This window comes from Rhinoderma darwinii, chromosome 4, assembly GCF_050947455.1.
Source record: "Rhinoderma darwinii isolate aRhiDar2 chromosome 4, aRhiDar2.hap1, whole genome shotgun sequence".
In the NCBI taxonomy this organism is placed as follows: domain Eukaryota; kingdom Metazoa; phylum Chordata; class Amphibia; order Anura; family Rhinodermatidae; genus Rhinoderma; species Rhinoderma darwinii.
This window is the reverse complement of record NC_134690.1, coordinates 307,253,513-307,270,339: the sequence shown is the minus strand read 5'-3', so window position 1 is coordinate 307,270,339 and position 16,827 is coordinate 307,253,513. Positions and strand designations below refer to the sequence as shown.

The 16,827-nt window shown below is 45.5% G+C and overlaps 1 protein-coding gene across 3 annotated transcripts in view; it reads left to right on the top strand.

The window, feature by feature from the left end:
- SERAC1 (serine active site containing 1) overlaps positions 1-16,827 on the top strand; it is a 274,787-nt gene that overhangs the window by 218,945 nt on the left and 39,015 nt on the right. For all 3 annotated transcript variants that reach the window (XM_075862712.1, XM_075862713.1, XM_075862711.1), the window contains one exon: positions 5,964-6,061. In XM_075862712.1, the coding sequence (XP_075718827.1) occupies positions 5,964-6,061 (98 nt within the window). The remainder of the gene's footprint in view (positions 1-5,963; positions 6,062-16,827) is intronic.

Below are 16,827 nucleotides of genomic sequence, written 5' to 3'. Positions count from 1 at the left end.
GTGCCACACACAGCCCCCCTGTAGACTGCTCCACACACAGCCACCTGCAGATAGTTCCAGATACAGCCCCCTGTAGATAGCTCCAGATACAGCCCCCCTGTAGATAGCTCCAGATACAGCCCCCCTGTAGATAGCTCCACACACAGCCCCCCTGTAGATAGCTCCACACACAGCCCCCCTGTAGATAGCTCCACACACAGCCCCCCTGTAGATAGCTCCACACACAGCCACCTGTAGATAGTGCCACACACAGCACCCCTGTAGACAGCTCCACATACAGCCCCCCTGTAGACAGCTCCACATACAGCCCCCCTGTAGACAGCTCCACATACAGCCCCCCTGTAGATAGCTCCAGATACAGCCCCCCTGTAGATAGCTACAGATACAGCCCCCCTGTAGATAGCTACAGATACAGCCCCCCTGTAGATAGCTCCAGATACAGCCCCCCTGTAGATAGCTCCAGATACAGCCCCCCTGTAGATAGCTACAGATACAGCCCCCCTGTAGATAGCCCCAGATACAGCCCCCCTGTAGATAGCTCCACATACAGCCCCCCTGTAGATAGCTCCAGATACAGCCCCGCTGTAGATAGCTCCAGATACAGCCCCCCTGTAGATAGCTCCAGATACAGCCCCCCTGTAGGTAGCGCCAGATACAGCCCCCCATGTAGATAGGTCCACACACAGCCCCCCTGTAGATAGCGCCAGACGCAGCCCCCCTGTAGATAGCGCCAGATACAGCCCCCTGTAGATAGCTCCACACACAGCCCCCCTGTAGATAGTGCCACACACAGCCCCCCTGTAGATAGCGCCAGATACAGCCCCCCTGTACATAGCACCACAGACAGCCCCCCTGTAGATTGCTCCACACACAGCCCCCCTGTACCTAGTGCCAGATACAGCCCCCCTGTAGATAGCTCCAGATACGGCCCCCCTCTAGATAGCTTCAGATACAGCCCCCCTGTACATAGTGCCACACACAGGCCCCTGTAGACCGCTCCACATACAGCCCCCCTGTAGATAGCTCCAGATACAGCCCCCCTGTAGATAGCTCCAGATACAGCCCCCCTGTAGATAGCTCCAGATACAGCCCCGCTGTAGATGGCTCCAGACACAGCCCCCTGTAGATAGCGCCAGATACAGCCCCCTGTAGATAGCTCCACACACAGCCCCCCTGTAGATAGTGCCACACACAGCCCCCCTGTAGATAGCGCCAGATACAGACCCTCTGTACATAGCACCACACACAGCCCCCCTGTAGGTAGCGCCAGATACAGCCCCCCATGTAGATAGGTCCACACACAGCCCCCCTGTAGATAGCGCCAGACACAGCCCCCCTGTAGATAGTGCCAGATACAGCCCCCTGTAGATAGCTCCACACACAGCCCCCCTGTAGATAGTGCCACACACAGCCCCCCTGTAGATAGTGCCACACACAGCCCCCCTGTAGATAGCGCCAGATACAGCCCCCCTGTACATAGCACCACACACAGCCCCCCTGTAGATTGCTCCACACACAGTCCCCCTGTACATAGTGCCAGACACAGCCCCCCTGTAGATAGCTCCAGATACAGCCCCCCTGTACATAGTACCACACACAGCCCCCCTGTAGACTGCTCCACACACAGCCACCTGTAGATAGTTCCAGATACAGCCCCCCTGTAGTTAGCTCCAGATACAGCCCCCCTGTAGATAGCTCCAGATACAGGCCCCCTGTAGATAGCTCCAGATACAGGCCCCCTGTAGATAGCTCCACACACAGCCCCCCTGTAGATAGCTCCACACACAGCCCCCCCTGTAGATAGCTCCACACACGGCCACCTGTAGATAGTGCCACACACAGCCCCCCTGTAGACAGCTCCACATACAGCCCCCCTGTAGACAGCTCCACATACAGCCCCCTGTAGATAGCTCCAGATACAGCCCCCCTGTAGATAGCTCCAGATACAGCCCCCCTGTAGATAGCTCCAGATACAGCCCCCCTGTAGATAGCTCCACACACAGCCCCCCTGTAGATAGCTCCACACACAGCCCCCCCCTGTAGATAGCTCCACGCACAGCCACTTGTAGATAGTGCCACATACAGCCCCCCTGTAGATAGCTCCAGATACAGCCCCCCTGTAGATAGCTCCAGATACAGCCCCCCTGTAGATAGTGCCAGATACAGCCCCCTGTAGATAGCTCCACACACAGCCCCCCTGTAGATAGCTCCACACACAGCTCCCCTGTAGATAGCTCCACACACAGCCCCCCTGTAGGTAGCGCAACACACAGCCCCTTAGGCCTTATTCACACGACAGGGTCCGAGTGTCGGCCGATAAAAACTGACGTTTTGATTCCGTTCCGGGCCGTGTTGCCGTTTTTAACGGCCAATTTTGACCCGTTTTGCATCCGTTTTTTTCCTTGTCCGTTTTAAAATCGGATGAATTTCATTTACATTTGTTGCCACACACTTCCCTCTGTAGATAATGCCACCCAGCCCCCCTGGTAGGTAATGCCACCCAGCCCCCTGGTAGGTAATGCCACCCAGCCCCCTGGTAGGTAATGCCACCCAGCCCCCTGGTAGGTAATGCCACCCAGCCCCCTGGTAGGTAATGCCACCCAGCCCCCTGGTAGGTAATGCCACCCAGCCCCCTGAAGGTCATGCCACCCAGCCCCCTGAAGGTAATGCCACCCAGCCCCTGAAGGTAATGCCACCTAGTCCCCTGTAGGTAATGCCACCCAGCCCCCTGTAGGTAATGCCACCCAGCCCCCTGTAGGTAATGCCACCCAGCCCCCTGTAGGTAATGCCACCCAGCCCCCTGTAGGTAATGCCACCCAGCCGCCTGTAGGTAATGCCACCCAGCCGCCTGTAGGTAATGCCACCCAGCCGCCTGTAGGTAATGCCACCCAGCCCCCTGTATGTAATGCCACCCAGCCCCCTGTATGTAATGCCACCCAGCCCCCTGTATGTAATGCCACCCAGCCCTCTGCAGGTAAGGCCACCCAGCCCCCGGCAGGTAATGCCACCCAGCACCCGGCAGGTAATGCCACCCAGCCCCCTGCAGGTAATACCACCCAGCCCCCTGCAGGTAATGCCACCCAGCCCCCTGCAGGTAATGCCACCCAGCCCCCTGCAGGTAATGCCACCCAGCCCCCTGCAGGTAATGCCACCCAGCCCCCTGCAGGTAATGCCACCCAGCCCCCTGCAGGTAATGCCACCCAGCCCCCTGCAGGTAATGCCACCCAGCCCCGGCAGGTAATGCCACCCAGCCCCCTGTATGTAATGCCACCCAGCCCTCTGTATGTAATGCCATCTAGCCCTCTGTATGTAATGCCACCCAGCCCTCTGCAGGTAATGCCACCCAGCCACATGTACGTAATGCCACCCAGCCCCCTGTAGGTAATGCCACCCAGCCCCCTGTAGGTAATGCCACCCAGCCCCCTGTAGGTAATGCCACCCAGCCCTCTGCAGGTAATGCCACCCAGCCCTCTGCAGGTAATGCCACCCAGCCCCCGGCAGGTAATGCCACCCAGCCCTCGGCAGGTAATGCCACCCAGCCCCCTGTAGGTAATACCACCCAGCCCCCTGTAGGTAATGCCAACCAGCCCCCTGCAGGTAATGCCACCCAGCCCCCTGTATGTAATGCCACCCAGCCCCTGGCAGGTAATGCCACCCAGCCCCCGGCAGGTAATGCCACCCAGCCCCCGGCAGGTAATGCCACCCAGTCCCCGGCAGGTAATGCCACCCAGCCCCTGGCAGGTAATGCCACCAAGTCCCCTGTAGGTAATGCCACACAGCCCCCTGTAAGTTGCACCCACCCTTCCCCCCCCCTTCCAGGAGAAGTCACTGACTTTAATGTCCATATATGGACAGTGTAGTCACTGACTTCTCCTGGAGAGGAATTCCCAGCCACAGGGTCGGGGATTCCGCTTCAGAAGTGAGTGACGTCGCTGTGTCCATATATGGACAGTGTAGTCATTCACTTCTCCTGTTGCGGAATCCCCGGCCATAGGGTAGGGGATTCCGCTTCAGAAGTGAGTGACGTCGCTGTGTCCATATATGGCCAGTGTAGTCACTCACTTCTCCTGTATAGGAATCCCCGGCCATAGGGTCGGGGATTCCGCTTCAGAAGTGAGTGACGTCGCTGTGTCCATATATGGACAGTGTAGTCACTCACTTCTCCTGTAGCGGAATCCCCGGCCATAGGGTCGGGGATTCCGCTTCAGAAGTGAGTGACGTCGCTGTGTCCATATATGGACAGTGTAGTCACTCACTTCTCCTGTAGTGGAATCCCCGGCCATAGGGTCGGGGATTCCGCTTCAGAAGTGAGTGACGTCGCTGTGTCCATATATGGACAGTGTAGTCACTCACTACTCCTGTAGCGGAATCCTCGGCCATAGGGTCGGGGATTCCACTTCAAAAGTGAGTGACGTCGCTGTGTCCATATATGGACAGTGTAGTCACTCACTTCTCCTGTAGCGGAATCCCCAAATCCCCAACCGGGGATTGGGGATTCCAACTCCTATAGGGAGCAAAAAAAGACCCTCCTCCTCACATGCACTCTGCTTTCACTCACCGTCTTGCAGCGGCGTTCTCACTGGTTGTCGATGCTATCTACAGTGAGAACACCGCCGCAAGACTCCTGCCTTCTTCTGATCGCTGCTGCAGTCAGCAGCGATCAGCTGTTTTGATGCAGCGACCAGCGCGACATTTTGAAGACCAGGCGGGACGGGGGTGAGAAACCGGGACTGTCCCACCGGAAGTGGGACGGTTGGGAGGTATGCTATATCCACGCCACTAGACTACTACCACCATCCTTGATTAATAAAAGGTCAGGATAGATCCATCAGTTAATGTTTTTTTGCAAATTTTTCAGCCAAAAACCTGCATTGCGTAGCACAAATTTGACAGATCAGGTGACTTTCAGTCTTCAGCGGTGCAGTTTGGTGAGTCTGTGGCCCCTGTAGCCTATTTCCAGTCCTTATCTGACAGGAGTGGAGCCTTCTGCTGTTGTAGTTTATGCACTTCAGGGTTCAGAGATGCTCTTATTGTCACCTTGATGTTAGTGTGAATCCGTGTTATCTGGACTCTTCTTAATGCGTCTTAAAGGCAATGTGCACTTTTGCAACCTATTTCTATTGCCTATGAAATAAAATAAAAAAATGATGAATCAACTTTGCAAATAGTCTTAAAACCTCTTCTAACGTTTTGTGTATACAGTTCCCGTTCAGACTTATGTCACTCCATGGTTTCAGACGAGAAACAAACCCAGTCAAATGTTCCTCTCTGTTTGGCCTCTCTCCCACTTTTGTTCAGCTTAGTAAGAAGTGCGGGCAAAGGGGATGCAGTAACACGACTGCAGGCACGTAGCCTTAAGGCAACTTTTTTATATACTTTTTTTTTCAATTCCTTTCCATCCTCTGTGATCTAAAGACCGAAGCAGTACAAAATATCTATTGGAAACTTTATTAGACCTGGGTCCAGGCTGTTTAGCTCATAGTCTGGATACATGGTAGCAAACTCTCAGCTGTCAGTTGTATTAGGTCTATATGGGTATTCAGCCTCTACTTGTAATAAACAATGTTCTAAATCACAGACAAAAACAGGGATCTTGACAAGGGTAAGTATGTTGGGCTTCATTCACATCTGCGTCGGAGTTCCGTTCATGGGTTCCGTCAGACCTTTCCGTCGAGAAAACGTGAACGGAAAACCAATACGAAGCCATAGGTTTGCGTTTGCATTATAATTGATTTCAACGGCAATGCTTCTGTTGCTAATGGTTTCCATTTGTCTCCGTTCCATAAGGATTTTTTTGGGGCGGAATCAATAGCGTCAACTACGCTATTGATTTCCCCAAAATAATGACGGAACCCCGACTTAGATGTGAACGAAGCCTTAGAAAGCTTCTTAACTTTTGATTATACAAAAATTACACTTTATTTACATAAAAAAAACCTAGATCAAGTTTATTTATGTCACAGGAAATCTATGGCTTACAGAAGCTCTGAGCTCCTTAATAAGCTGAAAATGGCTGGTGTTGGAAAACGACCAATAATATGGGTGTCACATAGCATGGGCGGTAAGTACTTGGCTATACTTTTATGACAACTTATTTTATGTTTCGAAGTAATTTATTGAATTGCAACAGAATTCAGATATACAATAGGCAGTTTACATATTCAGATGATAAGTTGAGACCTCATGCAGGATTTTAAATAGACTATATCCAGCAGGGTATATTATTTAAAAGAACGAGATAAAATTAAACAGCATGAACATGGTCTTCGTGGAATAAGAAGCATGCAGAGAAAAAACATATACCTAAAAACTCAGCGAGTCACATGGGTGTATATAGAAACATCCTTGGTGTAGTCCAAACCACAAAATCTTGATAATAGGCAAAGAATAAGGATAGGGACCCGAGCACTCTACCACCACACACAGAAAGGCTTGGGACCGCCATAGCTCGCAGCCATGGGAACCAAATCTTATCAAACCCAAATTTTATTCATGCGATTTTCTTACTGCTGTAATTGAAAGTGACGGCCTTCTCCAATTTTGAGCAACATGTATACGAGCTGACATCATAAGGAGTTGAAGCAATTTAAAGGTAGAGTAAGAAAGACCGTCTGGTTTAACCCCTAGTAAGCAAACTTTAGGGGTTAGTTCTATGTGTGTATTTATCACTGTATTAGCAAGTGTCATAATCGATCTCCATAAGCATTTGACTTTTTGACAAGTCCACCACGGGTGCAGATGAGTGCCAGGTTCCACACACCCTCTAAAGCATATGTCAGGAATATCAGGATACATAGTGTGTATTCTGGTCGGTACCATATAAATTCTATGCAATAACTTAAGAGAGGTCTCCATCTGGGTGACTTGTAAACTCACCTTACTAGCAGTAGTGCAAATGAAACCCCATTGATCATGATCAAGTGATAACCCCAGCTCTTCCTCCCATTTGACCATGAATGGCAATTTGCCTCCAGTGGACAGTTTAAAGTAGAATAAAGAAAAGACTGATCCTGGTAAGTTAGCTCTAAAAAGACATAGGGATTCCATAGGTGCTAAGTCTAACTTAGGTGAGGCAGAGGTGATTTTTCTTAAAAAATGCAGAATCTGTTGAGCACGGAAAAAATCAGTAGATGGCGGGTGTAACGTAACATTGAAATAATTAGGAGTCCTCATTTTGCCATTAAGGATGAAGTCTCTCACGTGAACAGTTTGTCTAACCACTATCTAAAGGAGTTCGGTTTAAAGCTGGGGGAGATTCAGGATTATAAAATATAGCAAGGAAGGCCTACCCTGTAAAGCTAACTTAAATCTAACACTCCTCCATAACACCAGGTCAAAGTAGGAAAATGAAGATACATGTCTGAAATTGTCAGGCTATAGAGCAGAGGTCCAAATTAACGTGGGCCACGTCAAGGGGGATACTAAATGGGCTTCAAGACTAGTCCAGAGAGGTGCTAGAGCACCCCACATGACACTAGCTAATTGAGAGAGTCTAGCAGCCTGATAATATTTACGTAAATGAGGTACAGAGAATCCACCATTCGTTTTGTGTTGATACATGACAGACCTTGAGATACATGGACGATTATAATGTCATATATACCTAAACATTAATTTTTGGAGAGAGTCAATATCCTGTTTAGGGAATGGGATAGGTAGAGTTCTAAATAAATATAACAATCTTGGTAAAGTGACCATTTTGATGCAATGTATGCGGCCAATCCATGACAGAAACAGCGAATTCCATTTTTCTAAGTCTCTCTTAAGGGAAGACAACATTGGTGGGTGCTTGACCTTATATAGAAATTGTAAGGACATCGTTAAATTAATCCCTAGGTAAGTAATGTACACAGTGCTTAAATCCAAAGTTCAGATTCACCAATTTTTGGGTTGCAGCAGAGATATTGCTAAACATTATTTCCGACTTATCATCAGACCTGATAGGCAACCAAACTGATCTAAAAGGCTAGTTAGATTAGGTAATGAAAGTAAGGATTTAGTAAGAGTCAGCAATAAGTCGTCAGCAAAAAGATTTAACTTATATTGTTTCCTGCCAATTTCCATGCCCGAAATATTAACATTGTCCCTTATAGCTATAGATAAAGGCTCCACTGCTAATGCAAACAAGGCAGGAGAGCGGGGACACCCCTGCCATGTTCTCCTAACTATTTTAACAGGTCTAGGATGGTGAGAAGGAATTTTTAAAACAGCGGTAGGGAAAGAATAGAGGGCAGTGACCGCAGAAAGGAAGGAACCCCTGAATCCCATGGCATTTAAAGTGTGTAGGAGATAAGGCCAAGATAGACTATCAAACACCTTTTCTATGTCAAGGGCGAGCGCTATAATGGGAGTGGTGGTTCTTCTCGCATAGTGGATCACATTCAAGATTTTCCGAACATTATCCTCTGCCTGGTATAAAATCAACCTGATCCCTATCCACCAAACTAGGGAGCAATTTATTTAGTTGGGACACTAAAATAGAAGTAAAAAGTTTAAAGTCTAAACTGGATTAGTAGGGTCTTTATGAGGCTTTGGGATTGTTGTAATCTGTGCCGAGAGAAATTGTGGGACCGGGCATTTACCAGACATAATGGTATTAAGTAATCGCAGTAGGTGGGCTAGCAGTTGTGGGGCAAATTTCTCATAGTATTTAGCCGAAAAGCCATCAGGTCCCGGAGCTTTCCCCAATTTAAGACATTTGATAGCATCAGATAACTTGTCCTCCGTGATATCTGCATTCAGTCCTTCTCTATCTAAAACTGTTATACTAGAGAGTCGTAACTCACTGAAAAACGACACGTATGCCAATTCTGGTACAGGATTAGGGGAGGAGTATAGATTGCTATCAGTGTGTGAAGAGTGGGAGAAGAGGGTTGCATTAACAATCCAACACAATGGGCAGCACTTTGAACACATTTTATAAGTGGTCAGAAACTTGTAAATAACTCATGAAAGAATAAAGTAACGTTAAAACCAAGCACACCATTGTTTTTCTTGTGAAATTCTCGATGAGTTTCATGTGTCACATGACCCTCTTCTCATTGAAAAAACTAAAGTTGGATACAAAATGTCCGACTTCAAAATGGCCGCCATGGTCAACACCCAGCTTGAAAAGTTTCCCCCCTCCCATATACTAATGTGCCACAAACAGGAAGTTAATATCACCAACCTATATTTAGGTGTATCCACATAAATGGCCCACCCTGTATATCCCCGAACCATAGGATTATGCTCCCTCTAGGTATCTACTAAGGTAAATTGTATATTCCCAGTAATAGATCAACGGACTGGTTCCCGTTATACCCTCCTACTTAGAAACAAATATATAGAGGAAGGGATAATATATAAAATATAACTTTTTTAATTTTTAACCTTATAAATTGGAATAACAATAATAGTATCAATTGTGCTATTATGACGTATAGCAAATACACAGCTTAGTATTCAGCTTGCCAAATACTCAGTTTCCGTTCCATAGTGTGTACAGCAGGATTGCTCAAGATCATAGGAGTTAGACAATGGTATTCTGCCTGTCCCTATAGCTTAATGTATTCCTAGCTGTTGACAACGTATCCAGCACCCGTTCTAAAAAGAACGACCCCGTTGTCTCTGGAACCTGTCCCTTAACATAGTTCGTAAGTTCTGACTACAGCTCCTGCTCCTACGCGTTTCACCAGGTTTACTGGCTCGTCAGGGAGATGGTGGGCATGGCAGATATTGTGGCAATAGCAGCGAGTGTTTGATAACACGCTCTTTTTGTGTATGTATTGACTCCGCCTCTTTCAGGGCTCGATCATCAGACGTCCAATCAGATGGGAGCGCTACTTCGTCTTCACCCTCCCATTACTCTCGCGTCCTATCTACCTCCACAGTGGACTGGACTAACGATATCGTATAGGGGATTGATTCAGCCATACCCCTATATGGCTTATCAGCTTTCCTAGATCATGTTTGCTTTTATAACGTAAGGAGTCTCAGAGAATAAAGAGGAAATCACAGTATGAGAGGTTAGATAGGAGAAAGATGATATATAGCTGGACAGTTTAACCTCACGTGTGCCAAAATAGGCATACTGCATATTCTGACGTTAAAATAATGGCACTATTAATACTATAGTAAGGTATATAGATCCTATATTGTATTTATACCTACTGCCTAAAACCCCTATATATATTTCTAACTTCTTTCATATATCATAGTCTATCCTATTGATGTACATCAAATATTTTAAAGACTAGATTATATTATCCAATCTCCGAGAAATAGTTTAGATTTTCATTAAGACCTTCTGGGGTCACTGATCTATACATATAGCCAGAATGGCTAGCTTCCTATCAGGTGCACTCAGCACAGATAATTGGGTCTTAGAGGCCAAAGAGGTGTTTTCAGATAGAGATTACAGTCAAAATTCACCTTCTATGAACGTAAAAGGTATTTTTAAAGAACTAACTAAGGCTTATAAGGACTATATCTCTTCTGGGTGGGAGATTCAGTCCCTTAAATTATATTAGAAATAGTATTGCATCCAGGGGATTACGTATTACCCTATCACCTGCAGAAAGAACTAGAACTACTAAACTAATGAGCAGATGGGAACAAGAGGCTACCGCTAGCTCCCTAAGATTTATGAATATCCTCTTAGAAGAAGAAAATTTTTCTTAGGACTCAAAAGTTCATAAACTCAATGAACTGAGAGAACAAGCTTTAAAATTGCGAACTGATATACAGTTTGATAAAAAGGAGGGGATTCTACAAGCAGTGGTAGAGCGCTTCCAGTATCAAATAAGAGAAAGGAAACACTCTCAGTTTGTAAAAGATTCACAAGCACATAGCAAAAATCATCATAGGGATACTGAAACAGAGCTCTCATCATCTGAAGCAGAGGGCTCAGATACAGAGAGAGATATATCACATGGAGATAGAGGTGGTAGGGTGAATAGAACCCCCAGAAACTACTCAAGGGGATACAATAGGACAGGTGGGAGAGGCAGAAACTATCAGGATAATCAACATGATTTTTTATCGTGACCCCCATCAGTGAGCCAATATCTACTACGAAACAGAAAGTAACATCAGTTATTTAGAAGACTAGTATTCCAAAAAATGAGATCATTAACCAGTCTAAATATGTGCTCAATGAATCAGAAATGTCTGTCTTGGAGAGGGGCTTGTCGTTTGTCCCGACGAACAAATATGACTCGTTCGCCTGGACAAAGGTCATAGCCCTCGTCTCCAGAAAACTTCACTGGCATAAGTTGTTTAACCCCTTTAGGACGCAGCCTGTTTTGGCCTTGTGGACACAGCCTATTTTTTCAAATCTGACGTGTGTCACTTTATGTGGTAATAACTCCGGAATGCTTTTACCTATCCAAGCGATTCTGAGATTGTTTTCTCGTGACATATTGTACTTTATGTTAGTTAAAAAATTTGGTCGATAAATTCAATATTTATTTGTGAAAAACTTCAAATTTTAGCAAAAATTAGCATTTTTCTAAATTTAAATGTATTTGCTTGTGAAACAGATAGTAATACCACACAAAATAGTCACTAGCTAACATCCCCCATATGTCTACTTTATGTTTGCATAATTTTTTTTCACGTACTTTTATTTTTCTAGGACGTTACGAGGCTTAGAACTTTAGCAGCAATTTCTCATATTTTCAATAAAATTTCAAAAGGCTATTTTTTCAGGGACCAGTTCAGTTCTGAAGTGGCTTTGAGGGCCTTATATATTACAAAGTCCCCATAAATCACCCCATTTTGAAAACTGTACCCCTCAAGGTATTCAAAACCACATTCAGAAAATATTTAAACCCTTTAGGCGTTTCACAGGAATTAAGGCAAAGTAGAGGTGAAATTTACAAATTTCATTTTTTTTGCCGAAATTCATTTGTAATAAAAAAAAATCTGTAACACAGAAGGTTTTACCTGAGAAACGCAACTCAATATTTATTGCCCAGATTCTGCAGATTTTAGAAATATCCAACATGTGGCCCTCGTGTCCTAATGGACTGAAACACCGGCCTCAGAAGCAAAGGAGCACCTAGTGGATTTTGGGGCCTCCTTTTTTTAGGAATATATTTTAGGCACCATGTCAGGTTTGTAGAGGTCTTGTGGTACCTAAACAGCCGAAACCCCCCCAAAGTGACCTCATTTTGGAAACTACACCCCTCAAGGCATTTTTCTAGGGGTATAGTTAGCATATTGACCCCACAGTTTTTTTGCAGAATTTAGTGGAATTAGTCTGTGAAGATGAAAATCACCTATTTTTCTGTGGAAACATAGAATTTTTTCATTTTTACAAGGAATAAAGGAGAAAAAGCACCCCAAAATTTGTAAAGCAATTTCTCCCGATTACGGCAATACCCCATATGTGGTTATAAACTGATGTTTGGACCCACAGCAGGGCTCAGAAGGGAGGGAGCACCTTTTGAATTTTGGAGCGCAGATTTTGCTGGATTGGTTTTCAGTGCCATGTCGGGTTTGCAACGCCCCGGAGGGACCAAAACAGTGGAAACCACCCAAAAGTGACCCCTTTTTTGGAATCTACACCCCTCAAGGAATTTTTCTAGTGGTATAGTGAGCATTTTGGCCCCTCAGGATCTTTTTTAGAGCTAAGGTGACCAAAAAACAGCGATTTTGGCGCTTTAAATTCTTTATTTATTACAGCGTTCACGGTGCGCAATAAATTACGTTTTAATTTATTCTGCCGGTCGGTACGATTACGCCGATACCAGATGTGTATAGTTTTTTTTAAGTTTTGCAGCGTTTGCACAATAAAATTAAGTTTCTATAAAATAATTTATTTTCTGGGACACGCTATTCCGAGCCGTAACTTTTTTATTTTTTCGTCAAAAAAGCTGTGGGAGGTCTTGTTTTTTGCGGGACGGGTTGTAGTTTTTATTGGTACCATTTTGGGGTAAATGCGACTTTTTGATCACTTTTTATTCTATATCTTGGGAGGGGTGGTGACCAAAAAATAGCGATGCTGACAGTTTTCCGTTTATTTTGTTTGCGGCGTTCACCGTGTGGAAAAATTAACATTATAGTTTCATAGATTGGGTCGTTACAAATGCGGCGATACCAAATATGTGTACTTTTTTTTAACGTTTTCATTTTTTCCCTATAATAAATGACTTCTTATAGGAAAACAAAACCTTTTATTTTTACACTTTTATAAAACATTTTTATTAACTTTTTTTTACTTTTTACACTTTATATTTTTGTTTATTAACTTTTCTTTTACTTTTTACACTTTCTTTTTTTTACCGGCAGCTCTGATCGCTGCTAGAATACATTACACTACCTAGGTAGTGTAACGTATTCCAACTGTCAGTGTGACGTCACAGTCACTCTGACAGTTGGTCTACGAGGATCAGCAGAGGCTGATCCTCATAGGCTGACATACATGGCAGACCTAGGGGCCGTTGTCTGGCCCTCGGGTGCCATCACAAGCATCAGAAGCCCCCACGATTGCATGGGGGCTGCTGATGCGCAACAAACCCGCTACATGCGTAGATCGCAATCGAGCCCCGCATGTAACGGGTTAATTGCCGAAATCAGCGGCAATGAGCCGCTGATCGGCAACACTGGAGTGTCAGCTGTTGGGGACAGCTGATCTCCAAGTTCCCGATGCACAGTGTCGCCGACAGTGTGCATCGGGAACGGCACAGTGACTTTCTGTCACTCTGACAGGAAGCCTATCGGGACCAGCCGAAGGTTGGTCCTGATGGGCTTCCGTCCATGGCAGACCCGGAAGCCATTGTTTGGCTTCCGTTTACCATACTAACTATCGGCAGACCCCGCGATTTCGGACGGGGGTCTGCCGATATGTTAGAAACCCCTAAAATTCGGTGATTGCACCCGATCGCCGAATTTAAGGGGTTAATGCGCCGAAATCAGCGGCAAAGGACCGCTGGCCGGCAAGAGGGGAGTGTCAACTGTCGGCGACAGCTGACCTCCCGGTTCCCGGTGCACACTGTCGCCGACAGTGTGCACCGGGATTAACTCAGTAACTGTACGTCCTCGTGCGGGAAGTAACTTCCCGCAACAACAGACAGTTACGTCCTGGTGCGGGTAGGGGTTAAAGAAAGAGATAAACGAACTTGTCAGGAATATAGTTTAGAGCTGGATGACCTGGCTACGGCTAGAGACTTGTCAGATCTAATTGAGGATAACAATAGGGATAGAGCGAAGGGGGCCTTTACTAACCTTAAACCTACTAGTAAACAGATGCCACCAGTTTGCAACAATCCCAATATCGAGATTTTAAAAAAATTGGTTGAAAAAAGATCTGAGGGCACTAGAGAGCCATAGAGTACACCATACTAATCTGTCAAAAGCTGAGAGACATACTTTACAAGCTCTATCGAATAATAGAGAAATCATAATACAACCGTCAGATAAAGGGAGTTATGTGGTTCTCACTCATACTGGGAACTATATAGATATGTGTAAAAAGGTATTAGATGATAAAGACACATATCATAGCTTGAGAGAAAATCCCACTGAAATATTCAGGGGACAATTGAAAGAGATCTTAGACAGGGCTCTATCCAGCGGTCTGATCAATAAAGTGGAATATAACTTCCTTTGGCCAGAATCCCTAAAAGTGGCAACATTTTAGACTACACCCAAAATACATAAAGGGACCACTCCGGTGAAAGGGAGACCTATAGTTTCAGGCATAAACAGCCTGAACCAAAATCTAGGGGTGTATATTGACCAAATTTTACGCCCATTTGTCTTTTAGTCTCCCATCCTTCATCAGAAACACCAATGATCTCCTTCTGAAACTGGAAGGCATTGCGATGGAACCTAATATGATATTTGCTTCGATAGATGTTGAAGCGCTCTATAGTTCAATCCGACATCATATAGGACTTACAGCTACATCCCAATTCCTGGAAACAAGAGGCAACCATCTCAATGAGCATAACTCATTTGTTGCTGAACTCTTGGAATTTAATCTTACAAAAAAAATTTTTTTTCTTTGTGAGCACTACTATCACCAGCTCAGGGGTACAGCTATGGGGAGCACCTGTGCCCCCTCTTATGTTAATGAACTCCTGGGCTGGTGGGAAGAAAATGTGATCTTCTCAGACACCTACATCAAATGGCAGGGATCAATAGGCCTATGGCTAAGATTTATAGATGATGTATTCATCCTGTGGACAGGGACTCAGACCAATTTTGAACAGTTTGTGTCTGAACTTATTACAAACCAAGTTGGTCTCAGTTTCACCTCTGCCAGTGATCCGGATAGTCTGGCATTCCTTATGTCAGCATGTCAAGAGGAGTGGGAGGTAAGATAGAAACGGAGGCTTTTAAAAAGACAACCGCAACGAACAGTCTCCTGAGATGGGAGAGTGCCCACCCATATGACCTTAAAAGAGGCATACCAAAGGGACAATACCTCCATCTCAAGAGAAACTGTTCTAACACTAAAGTCTTCCTGACACAAGCGGAAGATCTGAGAGACAGGTTCCATCAAAGAGGCTATCCAGACTATATCCTAAGAGATATTCAAAACCACAAAAAAGGCCATACTTACTAAGTGGGTGGGTGAAAGCCCGTTCCCAGCAGGACGCAGACAGGTCAAAAAATGCTGCAGAAGGAGGGTGCATTAAATAGTGATAGCCACTCCCACTAGTCTTGAGGAGAGTGGCGAACTAAGTGCTCACAAGTGTGCAATAAGTGAGTGTCAGTGTAGTGCTAGGGTGTGAAAAGAAATGTGTATGTATGGAGGTGTCAGAACTGTGTGATAATGTAATAAAAAATAAATGTGTGATGAATAGGGGTCAGTGCTGTGAATAGTACATGGGGTGTCAATACTATGTGTAATACGTGGAGGGATAATGTGCCGATACGTGGAGGGATAATGTGCCGGTCGTCTGGCATAGCATATCTTGCCGAATCACAGCCCATTTGTAAGCCCAGGTTCCATCAAAGAGGCTATCCAGACTATATCCTAAGAGATGCGTTTACTAATGTGATCAAAACTAAAAGAAGTGATTTACTTCTGCCTAAAGCAAAAGCATCTGCCAACAAAAATCAGATGCGCATTAGAGGGACATTTGATGGGGCCCATGAACAAGTCAGAGAGGTCCTACAAAAACATTGGGGGATACTCATGGAGGATGCTGAGCTGAAGGAATTATTGGGCGAAAAACCCTTAATTACCTTCAGAAGAAACAAAAGCCTGAGAGACAGATTAGTGCAAAGTCACCTGAGACAAGTACCTCCCAGTAATTGCTGGCTTAACGGAATACCCATTGGCACTTATAAGGCTGGGTTCACACAACCTATTTTCAGACGTAAACGATGCGTATTATGCCTCGTTTTACGTCTGAAAATAGGGCTACAATACGTTGGCAAACATCTGCCCATTCATTTGAATGGGTTTGCCGACGTACTGTGCAGACGACCTGTCATTTACGCGTCGTCGTTTGACAGCTGTCAAACGACGACGCGTAAAAATATAGCCTCGTCAAAAGAAGTGCAGGACACTTCTTTCAGACGTAATTTGAGCCGTTCTTCATTGAACTCAATGAAGAGCAGCTCAAAATTTACGGCTGTCAGAGAAGCCTCGCAAAATGCGAGGAGGAGCATTTACGACTGAAACGAGGCAGCGGTTTTCTCCTGAAAACAGTCTGTCTTTTCAGACGTAAATGCCTGCTATCGTGTGCACATACCCTTAATGTGGCAAATGTTTGGCTTGCGACTCCATACTAGTATCTAAGACGTTTGCTAGCACAACCACAGGCATAGAATTTATTAATTGTCTTTCAAAAGGGGTCATTTATATGGCTAAATGTTCATGTCCTA